Below are 15,780 nucleotides of genomic sequence, written 5' to 3'. Positions count from 1 at the left end.
AGAATCCTGAATATCATAAACGGACCAAACATATTGATGTGAAATGTCACTTTATTCGAGAAAAATTTTGTGAACACGAATTTGATCTAAGTTTTGTTAATTCTAAGGAACAATTACCAGATATTTTAACTAAACCGCTTTCAAAGCCACTTTTTGAAAATTTTAGAAAACATTTAAATATTGTTCATAATTCTGTTAATTAGATGAAGTTTTCGTTTTGCGATATATGTGTAATACAATTGTAACATTAAGGGGAGGTGTTGATTATAATGGCGCATATTCATAAACGATCACCAAGTGTTGACTTTTTTAAGTACCTATTTAAGTTATTCACAATTGGTTACTTTCAGCACAATTAGTTAGCACTTAATCATGGGTAAAGTTGTAACTAAATGCCAACTACTAATACATTCAAAAAAACAGCTGATTCCCAGCGGGAAAAAGATGCAGTAAAGAGGCCTTCCTAAATGCCTCATTTTGCAGACACAAGGACTTGCAAAATCATTTTGCCGCATTGCAAAATCATTTCAATTTTACACGGCGTGTCATTGCGAGCCAAGGCCTTGCATACTCGCTGCTGTTAGAGGGCTGAAAGAAGGCCTACTTATGATGGGCTGTTGGCAGCCAACAAGCTCACTTGTTGTTAGAAGGGGATTCATAGGGCTTCTTGAACACCTTCTAAGAGCAGGCAGGGTGGAATGAGTATCGGATCTTTTAGAATGTGTAAGTATGCCTTTTAGAAGGCCTACAAATTGCAGTCCTATCATTTTTTCCCGCTGGGTTGATTTCATTTTAATACATGTATACAAAAAGAAAATAATCTAGAGATGTTTTTTTTTTGTCAACAAAATTCTATTGAAAAATTTAATTTTACATGCCCTTATTTTAATTGATTTACATAAAAATTACAACTATAAATTTTGTATGTACTTTTTAGAGAACAAAAATAGTTTTTTAATAGCTTTATAAGCCTTTTAATTAATTACAGTATATATCGATCAAAATATTATCGACATTTTGTTTTCTCTACATGTCAAAGCAGTAACTAAGCTAGTTATGAATTGTGAATAAGATCTACAACTATCTATGAACTATTTTTTAGTTTCTGTTTTACTAGTTCCGACTTTAGTTATGATTTCTGAATATGCGCCAATGTTATTTGTATGTACTGTAAATACTTTGTTTGAGAATGTTTGTAGTAAGCTTTTTGAATATTGTATTTTATGTTTTGTATTTTTATCAAAAATTTTCACTTCAATAAAAACATTATCTTGAAAAACATCAATACTCAACTGAATTTTATATACTACTACAATATTATATGTAAATGTATTTAATTTTTATCTTCAATTTCAAATCTGCTGCCATGAGTTCGCATATGTTGTAATACTCCAATTTTGAGTTTAAACGTTTTGCCACACAACTTGCATGCGTGATTTCTGGCATCTTCATGGGTGACTGAGTGTGTCTTTAATGCTCTGCTAGTAATAAATCCCTTGCCGCACAATTGACAAATATGTTGTCTTATGTTCATGTGAGAATTCATATGATCATCATATCGATCTTTAGAATAATACCCTTTCGAACAAATATGACATGTGTGAGTATATCGTTTTTCATGACGTCTCTGGTGTCTTTTAAAACTATGTATACGGGGATAGGATGTGCCACATATTTCGCAGAAGTGTGGTCCATTTCCAGAATGAGTTAGTAAGTGTACTCTAAGATCGGCGTAAGCCACGAATTTTCTATTGCATTCAGTGCATACAAATTCAAGATCCTCAAAGTGGCGTTTAGCATGAATTGTATACGATTTAATTGTTTTGAACTCTTTCTTGCACTGAGAACATGTAAATGGTATTGAATCATCGTGAGTGGATTTGTGAACTTTAAATCCTAAAGTTTTTTCAAATAACCGATTACATTCGGAGCAATTAAATGGTCCCTCATGGTCATACAAATATAACAGGTGCTCGTAGTAATCCTCTGCAGGAGTTTTCGATTTAGCATCAATTTTCTTTTGCTTACGAAGACGTTTTTCTCTTGAAAAGTAATAATGTATAGTGCGTAAATATTCTTCCAAAACAGTTACATTTATATTAATGTTCATATTTGTTTCCAAACTCTTCAACATTTCAATATAAGCTTCGTGACGTTTATTTGTACACATAAATTCTACTAGATTTGTGTTCCAAAGATGTGGAAATTCTCTATATATTTGTATTATTTTGGTAACTTGCTCTGTAGTTAAATCTGGTAAATTTACATCCAATTTCTGTAGTTGTATTTTCGTTTTAGGCCTTAAGAAATATAAATCATCATAAAACCAGCAACGTTTATATTTCTTGTCATTAGAAGTTTTTTCGTCTTCCTCGTAAAGTCGAAGCCTTTTGAAATCTTTTCGGTGTTTTCGATATATGTAGTTAATAATATCTGATACTTCTTTGTATGTAAATTTAGAATTCAGTTTATTATTCAAATCTTTAGTAGTTTCTTCAAGAAATGACTGTCTTTTATCTCTAAAATGATAAAAATGTAAATCTTTATTCCACAAGTTTGGTTGATTTTTATAAAGTTCTATCAATGTTTGCATATTAGGTTTGGATTTTATAAATTTCTCAATAGTTGACGGTGATGTACTTTTTTTCTTTTTAGTTGATTTATTAGCTATCTGAAATTTAAAAAATATATATTTTTATATACATAAATATAATCAGAAATAAAACATTGAAAATAATTTATATTACTATCTATCTATTTATATAATTTCCTAAGCACTTTTATGAGCAAAATCACAATTTTGTCATGATGCAAAGTGGGTTCAATGGTACCCAAAGTGGCGATTAATTCGTAGAAGCCGTAGTTACATAAAAACACAGTAGTTTATAAAAAAATAAATTTTAACCCGTTAAGCGCATTATTGTTTTTTTGAAAAAAAGACATTAGTTCACAATTTATGCTGTAACTTTGGAATGAAAAGCGATAAATTAATGAACAAAATTGGAAATTAAAGCTTACATAATTGCCCAATTCACAATTGGTATCGTAGCGTTGTACGTTGTATGTCGTAGATTTTTTTTATTAATGTTTTGTTGTTGTTTCGAAAAAATTGTTTGAAAAATATTTATGACATACAACTCTACAACACTACGACATCAATTGTGAATTGGGCAAATGTGATATTAAAAAATTCAAATTATAAATTTATTCTTGTTTTACATGAAATTTTATAAATGTACAAATTTGTTCAAAAAAGTCACAAAAGAGAATATTATAAATATAGAGAATTATACATAGAGACGAGACACTCCGATTTGTCAAACAAAAATACAACAAATAATATTTCTGATACAACAACAAAATACATTGTCTAGCATGTATTTTGTTGTTGCAAGATATAGGTTTTTGACAACAGACTTAGGTTTTTGACAATACCGTTTCGTTTCTATGTTACCTTATGATTATAAATTTTTGTAATGAATAATCATTAATACATAAAAACACAGCTTTAAAAAAAGTATGAAGATTTTTTTTAACCTGTTATGCGTTTTTTGTTTTTGGGAAAAAACATGATCCACAATTTTTGCTGTAACTTTGAAATCAAAATAAATTTAAAGAATAAGTTAGTAATATGTGTTGCTATTAGTATAATTTTGTATCCAGTTTTTGGTTTCACTAAAATCAGTAAATGTAAAAATTTATCTGAAAAATTAATGATTTTTTTCCGAAATAGTTCAAAATTTTCTCGAATGCCGATTATTGGCCGAAACCCAATGTTTACTAATTTCGAAACAGGTATTGAATTATATGTCTAGTGTAATCAAAAATCTCGTGCTTTGGTGGAAAATTTGTTTATATTTGATTCAAACGTTTCATACCAATAAAAATGAACAAATTATAACAGTCCACTATTATAAGTGTTTTTAACCTGAATGTTGTTTAATTCGATATTAAATAATTTTAATAAAGAAATTTTGAATTAATTATTGAGTACGAATATGCTATCATGTAAACTCTAATAAAAACCTAAAAACCTTGAAATTTACTTCTTCATCATCCGTATCGGCATCATCTGTTTGAAAGTCATCATCTGTGTTTGATGAATAATCTTCGTTATCCATCGTATTACTGTGAGTTTTAACATCTTGAGAAATTTCTTCAATAACCTCATCTTTAATGACAATTAGAGGGTCATCCTGAAAAAATTTATTTTATATAAAAAAAGATTATTAACACATTACATTTATTTTCTGATGGATTGTATCCATAAATATTCATATGTATACATACAACAATTATGAATTTAATTGCCTTTTACTTACTACTTCCATAATAATGGTCTCTATTTTAATTAAAGGATGTTCAATAGGCTCCACTTCATTATCACATGCAATTTTGATATCAACACTTTCTTTTGATTCAACACCATCATTACAGTGCTCCTGAATATGTATAATAAATGATTCCAAAATGAAATTTATTTTATCACATTGATAACATTTTAAAATTAATGGATATTGGTAATTCGGTAAAGGTGATTTTAGAATTTCTCCACATTTTATATAGCCAGTATAATCCGGCATGTTTAGCATTTTTGTTGCCATTTTTGAAAATAATTTTTTAAGTTTTTTGCTGTTTAAATGCAGTTAATGCAAACAAAAAAAAATTGAAGGGTTTTTCAATGAAAAAGGCTATGTTGTTTAGATTTTCTTCTTTAATTAAATCATTCACTCGAAAATATTAACTTGAAATAATAACGTGGCTGCCATGTAACAGAAAATCTCATTTGAAACATGTCTACTAGGGTTCTATAAGTCGATTGTTCGAACAATCGACTTTTTGCTGAAAAAAGTCGAAAAGTCAAAATCGACTTTTTGGTCGGAAAAAAGTCGAATAGTCGATAAAAGTCGAAAATAGTCGATAAGTGTGAAAAAGTCGAATAGTCGATAAAAGTCGAAAATAGTCGAATAGTCGATAAAAGTCGACATTTTAGATTGTTCAAAAAATATTTAATTTCAACATTAAACTAAAACTATTGCAATTTGGTACACTTGCATTTTTTGTAGTGTATACTAATATAAATAATAAATAAATGTTTATAAAATAAAGCTTTTTTCTACACAAAATTCTTCCAACATTCTTCTAACTATTATCGCCTTGATAAATTTTATTTTTATTGCTAAACATTACAAAAGGTGCATCAATAAATGTAGAAACTATATATTTTTTACAAGAAATGGTAAAAAGTTGAAAAAGTCGCAAATAGTCTAAAAAAATCGAAAAGTCGATTTAACTAAAAGGTCGAAAGTTAGAAAAGTCGACTTTTTAAAAAACGAAAAAAGTCGAAAGTTCGAAAAGTCGACTTTTTAAAAAACGGAAAAAGTCGAAAGGTCGAAAAACGACTTTTTGTTTCAGCTATAGAACCCTAATACATACATATCGTCACCTAAAATCCAAAATAACGTAACATCACTTTTCATAAGTTTATAGGAGAAGCAAAAAAGGATATAAAATGAAAACTACTTGAGATATTGAAACAAAATCTGAATTACAATGACACTAGAAATATATTTTATAAAAAAAACTATTTTTTTTAAAAGCACACTTTAAGATATGTGGCTTACGTTTTTTTGAATTGTTGTTTTCTGAAACGTATCATCAATATAAATTTTTATGAAAAAATAAAAACTTAAATAAAAATATTTTTTTTATTTTAATTTATAGATTTTATATACATTTTTAATTTTTTTATGTTTATTTATTTTAATTAGTACCCAGTATGCAAAATGATTCGAAGTTATATCGAAAGTGAATCATTTTTTCGTAAAATTTTATCGATATCGACTTCGATGTAATGTCGAGAATGTGCGTGTTTTCCTAAGTAGAGTGCAGAGCGATAAAGAGTCGAAAATCGTTTATTATTCTGATTCTAATTTTTATCGATATACTATACCTTTTTCGGTATTAGAAATGTTCTAAAATGATTCGATTTCGATTAAATATATGAACAATTTCGTATACTTTATACCATCGAGCAATTTCTTCTTGAAATAATGCATATTCAATACCTTTATTATTATCCAATAATGTTGCTAGATGTGTTTTCATTTTCAAATGCAATAAACTCTGCACATATTTCTGATGTTTGCTGATTTTGAAGATTGGAATTGTCAAAAACAACATCAATAATTGGCTGCGCTTTTCTTTTAAGACGTCTTCGATTCATTTTTCGTGTTAAACTATATTTTTATGAATATGTTATTGATAGGATAATAAATAAAATTTTATTTTCTCACAAATTGACAAAGGAATAATATGTATGTACTATATGAATTTGTCAATTTGTGAAAAAATAAAATTTGACATTAAAAAAAAACTCGAACATTATTCACCATTTCTATAAAATATTAAAATACGATATTCTAAAAAATGTAGATTGGATAGAGCATCATAATAAATTCATATTTTCGATTTTAATTCGAAATAAGTTCGATAAAAAGAACTGACTCGAAATGTTGCATACTGGGTAACAACTACTTTTTTAAACTAATCTTAAATTTTCATAAAGACTGCAAAAAATATTTAATTGCAACAAATTTATTAAAAAAAAAGGTAAGGTAAAAACAATTTATTAATTAATTACTCAAAGCGTATACGTTATTTTGTTTAAGAAAATCACGTACCAGAGAAGCAAGCCGTATCGGCGCGGCTGACGGCTAGCCGCTCAGCAAATTTTTTCCAACAAAGGTGCTTTGCCTCATAGACAAAAATCAAAAAAAATTTTAGTCTCAAAATAGGATAAAATATATATTGATCGATAGCTAACAACACAACTCAAATAAATTTTTAGGAATTGGTTTTATTTGACTCTCCTAGACTTCACCAGAGGTCGCTAAAGTCAGTCAAATTTAAGAAAAAATTAATGAATAAAAAAATGAATTGAATTGCTTCAACAAAAAAAATTCTCAAAAATTCATTTTTTTAAAAATGATTTTAAATTTTTGTTTTTTGTATTCTTTAGTATTGTCAAAAATTGCCAGTAGCAAATTTTTAATTGGATATTTCGACTAAAATTATTTTTTATCGCTCAAAAAAATAATTTTTTTTTTTAAAAATTCAAAATTTACAAAACTTTGTTGGAATTTTAAAAAAAATCGTATAAAATCGTACAATTTATCGTACAATTAAAAAAGTCGTGAAAAGATTAGTGCCAACTTTTTGCCACAACTTAAAAAAAATGCATTTTAAAATAGGTCTAAATTCACAGTTTTTACTTAAATTTTATGTATTATAGAGTAATAATGTTAAAGTAATGTTACAAATAATATTAATATCTTAAATTAGATTAACGAAATAGTGAAAAGGTATTATATGGAAGTCAAATTGTGCACCAAACCTTAACCAGAGTGCGCTGAAATTATATAATTTTAAGCATGATGAGGTGGTAATACGTTATATTCCCACCTGTTTTTGTGACACATCTCTCGCAATACTTATTTAACTTTATACACAAAAAACATTATTAAAAATTACAAATATTTATTTTTTGATAAGAATTTAAACTACGTATTTATAAATAAATTAGTTTATTATTAAGAAAAAATAATATTGTTTTTTTCCATAAATATTCTATGTGCTTTGATATGTGCAACCTTTTTATATTAAAAAACCAAAAGAACTACAAGTTCAATTAGCCACTACTGTCTTTTAAATGTAAGTTGAAATCAACTTTGACAGTTGAAATATATTTGTTTTATATTTTTCTTAGTTTTGTTTTCATGTAATTTATGCTTTGACAGTTGAAATATATTTGTTTTATATTTTTTTTAGTTTTGTTTTCATATAATATATGCCGTTACTTTATATTTCAAATTAGAGATGAGAACGTGACAAAACATTTTTTAATATTCGTTTTTAATATTTATTAAAATATACTCACATTTTACAATCATGTGAGTGGTGTTTTAGAGTTGGTATTAAAATTTAATTTATGTTTAAAGTTTTGGGTAATCTTACTATTGAATACAAAATCAAACAAAAATAATAAGTTTCGTTATAATAAAAAGTGAGTGCTGGAAAATCAAAAAGCTCACGGGTCCAACCCAATTTATAATGAAAACAAATGTTTTGAAAATATAAAAATAATTGGAGTATTTAAACTGTGGTGATGGCTAATATTTTAAAAAACGCAGATATAGTTGATTGTTGGTTAACATCATCTTCGAAAAATAAAACATCGGTCATATATAAATATGTTACACATATAGTTGATTGTTGGTTAACATCATCTTCGAAAAATAAAACATCGGTCATATATAAATATGTTACACATAAAATAGGCGGTTTAAATTTAAACAAAAAAAATTAATGAGAACTATTTCGTTTTTTAATAGTAAAATGAAAAAGTTTTGGAAAGAAAGTAAATACAATAAAAATACTTTGAAAGGAAATATTCTAAGTGGTTAAGCTATTCATTTTTTGACCTTGATAATGTGAGTTTTATTTTATTTAAAGTAACAATAAATTAGTATGTTAATGAAAATAAAAACATTAGGAGCCCAGCACGAGTTTTAAAAATGTAGGTGCCGAAAACATAATAGCAGACCCAACAGATGCAGACATAACAATGAACTCGGTATCTGGAGCAACGGACATAGAAATTGAGGACACAGGAACCACAAAAAAGCTCGGCAGACCAACAAAAATCTTTGATCAGGCTGCAACTAAAACAAAAAATCGAGTTGCAGATTTAATTAATAAATATTCGCTTGAGGACCTAGAATTTGCTGTAAACAAATTGAAAAGAAAATCAAATTCTGTTTCCGAAAGGCAAAACACTAATATAAAATGCTTATCAGTAGCAAAGGCTTTGGCGCTTTATATGGATTTAGATCTTTCGGAAAGGAAATACATAGTTCTGCGTCAAGCAATCAACGAATTACATCCTAATTGTTTGCCATCATTGTATGCGTTGCAAAATAAACATAAAGAATAAACATAAATTTGTTTTAGCAGATATTGAGAAATATGTACAAGGGGAAACTGTTGTGGAAGATGAAGTAATTGAAGAGGACGAGTTAAGTTCTTCGTCTAGCGAAAATTGGTTTTGGGATGACTCTAGTAGTGATGATACTTCATAATTAATATGTATAATGATTAAATTAGTTATTTATAACATCAGTTATTGTGTAAATGAAATTGAAGGATATATTTGAATTATTATTTGAGTATTATTTGTTTTAATTTATTTTTATTAAAAGAAAACTCCACCACATATTATCGATAACAGTTTATTAATATAGCCACATTTTGAGACTTTTAGTAAATTTTTATTGTTTTAGGGTGCTTTGCTGAGTTGAGGTTATGAGCGTTACGGTTATTTTCGGGTGTAGGCCTTATTTGGGAGGACCACTAATAGACCGATGGGAAGCACATTTGCTTTTATATAAAACATGTTTCTGTTGAATTTTATTAAAATTCGATTAATTATTAATTAGCTATATATGTTAAAGTCCAACTCCGGGAGGACATTTGTATGGAGGCTAGGTGAAATCGTGAACCGATTATAACCGAAATTGGTAGATCCAAAAGTTATTCAGTAAATATAAATAAACATACCAAGTTTGATTACAATCAGATCATTTTTGCAAAAGTTATAGAATTTTTACAATTAAGGATATATGGCAGCACCAAGAATCCTTCCTGCAATCACAATATAAATTAACAAAAATATTGTATGCTTAGTGCGTATAATAAATGCAGATTTTCATGATTTTTAGATCAATTATATAGCCAATATTAAAAATTATATTTTTGGCATATATTTATTTAGTTAATTCAAAAAAAGATGCCGCAAGCCCATAGGGCCTAATTGGCTAGACTACAATACAATACAATATATTTTTATTTAATTCATTAAATGTAATTATGTATATATAATATATTAACAAAAACTTAAACTAAATAGGAATACCTGAAATTTACACATACTTATTAGGTCTCTAAAACGAATGAATGAAATGAAGATATTAGGATAGCAAATAAGATGGCAAAAAAGTAATAAAACTACTATGAAACAAAAACCTAAATCAAAAAAAGAAATATCGAATTATAAAAGGAAAATGGAGATACAATCTAGGATCGTTTTAGCAGATTTCTTTGTCATCACATTCAAGATTATCGATATCAAAATTTTTATTTTTTTTTAAAAATAGAGTTACCATACATAAAGACATAAATGAGTAACAGAAAACATAAATATGCTGACTTCATAATCGCATATATAGGAGGTAGGCGTGTCCTTGGTCCAATTTTTTCAAAAAATTGTATTTTTCTTAACTAAGGTATTTTATATTAGCATACCAAATTTCAAAAGTCTACGCCAACTCCTTCTATTTTTGTCCCATCGTTATATGGGGACAAAGCACTGTGCGCCGCCGCCGAATTACTCGGCTTGTTGGCGGCTCAGTTGCTAGCCGATTCTCATTTTTTTCTATCGTATTTTATTTAATATTAAGTTACAAATTGTTGCTCATAAGCCGCCGCCGAAATTTTTGAATCGGCTTGCTTCTCTGTCACGTACTTGATGATAATTTAGTTTCAATTTTGGTTATAACTTGCTTATTTTTGATAGTAAAAGTTTAAAATTTTGTACACATATGTACAGTAGTCCAAGAAAGTCTACATACAGGAAAAATTATTATGTTACTTAAATTTAAACAGTTTTTTTATTTTTTTTTATGAGATATATAATAATAAATGTCTTATGTCGATTTTAGCAAAAAAATTCAAATAACGCCCAAAAGTTCACCGTTATTAGAGTTATTGATTCTGAGTAAAATAACCTACTTTTGGGTGGGCGGGACTGAAGTTTCATAATATTTTGAACATTAAAGCCAAAAAAACCAAAAAAAAATTTCGTTATTTGACTCAGAGTCAAAAAATTGAATAACGGTGAACTTTTGGACGTTATTTGAATTTTTGCTAAACCAGACTTAAGTGATGTTGTTTTAATTTAGTTTAGTGTGAATTTATATTTTTAACAAATATATTTCACTACTTTTAACTTACAAATACAGCTTTCAACGAAATTAATTTGAATTCCTGTATGTAGACTTTATTGGGCTACTGTATGTAATATGATGAATATGAAATTTTTGATGATACGTTGTTTTGCATTTTAGGTGGATATGTATGTATAATTTTGATTGATTTCTATATTTTTGAATTGATTTATTTTAATATTGGTTAATTGAAATGTTTATTCACGAATGGTGTTGTAAATAGAATAATCATTTGGTTTTAGTATCACTATTACAGTAACGGTTGTTTCTGTAAAATGTAAGATAAACACACGCGTTTTACTCTAACAATATTAACATTAATTAATATATCTTTGAAGATATCGCTCATTAATGAGAAATTACGAATAACTACAATAATTGGTAATTTATAAATTTAATTTTATTGATTTTTATAGACTACAATATTATATGCAAATGTATTAAATGAATGTATTTAATTTTTATCTTCAATTTCAAATCTGCTGCCATGAGTTCGCATATGTTGTAATACTCCAATTTTGAGTTTGAACGTTTTGCCACACAACTTGCATGCATGATTTCTGGCATCTTCATGGGTGACTGAGTGTGTCTTTAATGCTCTGCTAGTAATAAATCCCTTGCCGCACAATTGACAAATATGTTGTCTTATGTTCATGTGAGAATTCATATGATCATCATAGCGATCTTTAGAATAATACCCTTTCGAACAAATATGACATGTGTGGGTATATCGTTTTTCATGACGTCTCTGGTGTCTTTTAAAACATTGAACATGGCGATAGGATGTGCCACATATTTCACAGAAGTATGGTCTATCGCCAGAATGAGTTAGTAAGTGTACTCTAAGATCGGCGTAAGCCACGAATTTTCTATTGCATTCAGTGCATGCAAATTCAAGATCCTCAAAGTGGCGTTTAGCATGAACTGTATACGATTGAATTGTTTTGAACTCTTTATTGCACTGAGAACATGTAAATGGTATTGAATCATCGTGAGTGGATTTGTGAACTTTAAATCCTAAAGGTTTTGCAAATAACCGATTACATTCGGAACAATTAAATGGTCCCTCATGGTCATACAAATATAACAGGTGCTCGTAGTAATCCTCTGCAGGGTTTTTCAATTTAGCATCAATTTTCTTTTGCTTACGAAGACGTTTTTCTCTTGAAAAGTAATAATGTATAGTGCGTAAGTATTCTTCCAAAACGGTTACACTTATATTAATGTTCATATTTGTTTCCAAACTCTTCATCATTTCGATATAAGCTTCGTGACGTTTATTTGTGCATATAAATTCTACTAGATTTGTGTTCCAAAGATGTGGAAATTCTCTATATATTTGTATTATTTTGGTAACTTGCTCTGTAGTTAAATCTGGCAAATTTGCATCCAATTTCTGTAATTGCATTTCCGTTTTAGGCCTTAAGAAATATAAATCATCAAAAAACCAGCAACGTTTATATTTCATATCTTTAGGAGTCTTGTCGTCCTCTTCGTAAAGTCGAAGCCTTTTGAAATCTTCTCGGTGTTTTCGATATATGTAGGTTATAATATCTGATACTTCTTTGCATGTATATTTAGAATTCAGTTTATTATTCAAATCTTTAGTAGTTTCTTCAAGAAATGACTGTCTTTTATCTCTAAAACGATAAAAAGGTAAATCTTTATTCCACAAGTTTGGTTGATTTTTATATAGTTCTATCAATGTTTGCATTTTAGGTTTGGATTTTATAAATTTCTCAATGGTAGGCGGTAATGCACTTTTTTTCTTTTTCTTTTTAGTTGATTTATTAGCTATCTGAAATTTAAAAAATATATATTTTTATATACATAAATATAATCAGGAATAAAACAATGAAAATTAATTATATTACTATCTATCTACATATTTATATAATTTCCTAAGCACTTTTATGAACATCAAAGATCTAGGAAGTTGAAATTCGTCATACTTATAGTATTAATACTAATCGCCCTTCAAATCCGGAAGGAACTACCTGTCTTAGACGGAGACTATACCTGATAATTTTTGTTCTTGGCAACCAATATGATGTTTATTATGAGAAAAATTTATCAGGGGGTAAATCCTCGCACTCGAATAAAAACTCGTTCGTTATCGAGCACAATCATTATAATTTTATATACATTTTATTCGATATATATCAAATAACAGAATTCCAAAAATAAAATAAAAATGTGGTAAATTCGAATAAGTGTTCGATTGTGTTCGACTGCGGTAATTATCCCCCTTTTAAAGACATAAGAAAAATGTTTTAACAATTATTATTTTCGTATCGTTAATATAAAAAGCGTATAAGCTTATAAGTAAATTAATTATGAAAAAAAATTATACATATTAACTTTTTATACCCTTCAGCTTCGTGAGAAGGGTATATATAAGTTTGTCATTCCGTTTGTAATTTCTACATTTTTCATTTCCGACCCTATAAAGTATATATATTCTGGATCCTTATAGATAGCGGAGTCGATTAAGCCATGTCCGTCTGTCTGTCTGTCCGTCTGTCTGTCTGTCTGTCTGTTGAAATCAATTTTCTGAAGGCCCCAGATATCTCCGGGATCCAAATCTTCAACAATTCTGTCAGACATACTTTCGAGAATTTTGCTATTTAAAATCAGCAAAATCCGTCCATAAATAACGGAGATATGAGCAAAAATCCGAGACAACCTCTGAAAATTTCATCAAAAAACACAATGTATTGCATGCTTTGACAAAAAAACAACAAAACGTATGGTTGGATGTGCAAGCTATGCGTATTTTGTTTTTTTTTGTGTTTTGTTTCTTTTGGCGTTGTTGTTGTTTTTTATACAACTAACCGTTTGTTTGGTTGTGTGGATGTGCAAGCTTTGCGTATTTTGTTTTTTTTTGTGTTTTGTTTCTTTTGGCGTTGTTGTTGTTTTTTATACAACTAACCGTTTGTTTGGTTGTGTGGATGTGCAAGCTTTGCGTATTTTGTTTTTTTTTTGTGTTTTGTTTCTTTTGGCGTTGTTGTTGTTTTTTATACAATTAAACGTATGTTTGGTTGTGTGTTGGATTTTTTGACAAAAAATCAACAAATCGTATGTTTGAATGTGCATGCTTTGCGTATTTTGTTTTTCTTTTGTGTTTTGTTTCTTTTGGCGTTGTTGTTGTTTTTTATACAATTAAACGTATGTTTGGATGTGTGTTGGTTTCATTGCCTTGCGTATTTTGTTTTTGTTTTTTCTTTTGGTGTTCTGTTTCGTTTGGCGTTGTTGTTGTTTTTTGTGTTCTTGATAAATTTAGGATGCTGTACGCTGAAAGTGGGCAATGTACATACATATATACTAATTATAAAAAATAATAATGCATCCACAACAAAGGTGAAGGGTATATAAGATTCGGCATAGCCGAATATAGCACTCTTACTTGTTTTTTATACATATTAATATTGATCGGCAAAAACAAAAAGCTCGTGCTTGGTGGAAAACTTGTTTACAATTGATTCAAACGTTTCTAACCATTTATCACTTAAAAACGAAAAAATTATGACAGTCCTTATAATAACTGGCATATCAAATTGTTAAATTTGATATTAAATAATTTTTACTAAAGAAATTTTGAATTAATTATTGAGTACGAATACACTATCGTATAAACTCTAATAAAAACCTGAAAGCCTTGAAATTTACTTCTTCATCATCCGATTCGGCATCATCTGTTTGGAAGTCATCATCTGTGTTTGATGAATAATCTTCAAAGTCTTCGTTATCTTCCCTCGTATTACTGTGCGTTTCAACATCTTCTTGAGGAATTTCTTCGATAACTTCATCTTTAATGACAATTAGAGGGTCATCCTGAAAAAAATGAAAATGTCAAACTATCTACTATAAATAAATAAAAATATGTTATTATTATTGAGCAATTATAGTATTATTAACACAATACATCCATTTTCTGATAAATGGATGTATGTATGTATACATACCAAAATTATGAATTTAATTGCCTTTTACTTACCACTTCCATAATAATGGTCTCTATTTTAATTAAAGGATTTTCAATAGGCTCACCATCCACTTCATCTTCACTTGCAATTTTGATATCAACACTTTCTTTTGATTCAACACCATCATTACAATGCTCCTGAATATGTATAATAAATGATTCCAAAATGAAATTTATTTTATCACATTGATAACATTTTAAAATGAATGGATATTGGTAATTCGGTAAAGGTGATTTTAGAATTTCTCCACATTTTATATAGCCAGTATAGTCCTGCATGTTTAGCATTTTTGTTGCCATTTTTGAGGATAATTTTTTATGTTTTTTGCTGTTAAAATGTAGTTAATGCAAACAAAAAAATCATACATATATAAAAAAAATTGAAGGGTTGTTCAGTGAAAAAGCTATGTTGTTTAGATTTTCTTCTTTAATTAAATCATTCACTCGAAAATATCAACTTGAAATAATTACGTGGATGCCATGTCACAGAAAATCTCATTTGATATATGTACATATGGGTGGTAACTTCTTTAAATTATTTGCAAATATCAAATTCGCCCTATTATAGTTGAATAGGGCATTGAAAATTATTTAAAAAAATGGTATTATTTTTTCGAGGTTGTCAAAAAAGTTCACTCACAAAACGCGAAAAACTGAAATATTTTTTTATGAATATATCCACTGTTTTACTATAAAAAAGTAATACAAAATTGAGAAAATTTTGACTTCGAA

General features: G+C 28.0%; 2 protein-coding genes across 2 annotated transcripts; both read right to left on the bottom strand.

The window, feature by feature from the left end:
* Positions 1-1,204: 1,204 nt before the first annotated feature.
* LOC135958628 (zinc finger protein 615-like) lies at positions 1,205-4,667 on the bottom strand. The gene is made up of 3 exons (XM_065509521.1): positions 4,323-4,667; positions 4,047-4,196; positions 1,205-2,671 (listed from the first exon to the last, which is right to left on the bottom strand). The coding sequence occupies exons 1-3, from the start codon at positions 4,602-4,604 to the stop codon at positions 1,334-1,336; spliced, it is 1,770 nt and encodes a 589-aa protein (XP_065365593.1). The 5' UTR covers positions 4,605-4,667; the 3' UTR covers positions 1,205-1,333.
* Positions 4,668-11,445: 6,778 nt separating this feature from the next.
* LOC135958170 (zinc finger protein 615-like) lies at positions 11,446-15,374 on the bottom strand. The gene is made up of 3 exons (XM_065509044.1): positions 15,061-15,374; positions 14,733-14,897; positions 11,446-12,861 (listed from the first exon to the last, which is right to left on the bottom strand). Exons 1-3 carry the CDS (start codon positions 15,346-15,348, stop codon positions 11,518-11,520), a joined length of 1,797 nt encoding a protein of 598 aa, XP_065365116.1. The 5' UTR covers positions 15,349-15,374; the 3' UTR covers positions 11,446-11,517.
* Between the last annotated feature and the right edge of the window lie 406 nt (positions 15,375-15,780).

This window comes from Calliphora vicina, chromosome 4, assembly GCF_958450345.1.
Source record: "Calliphora vicina chromosome 4, idCalVici1.1, whole genome shotgun sequence".
NCBI lineage: Eukaryota > Metazoa > Arthropoda > Insecta > Diptera > Calliphoridae > Calliphora > Calliphora vicina.
This window is presented reverse-complemented; position numbering and strand designations above follow the sequence as displayed.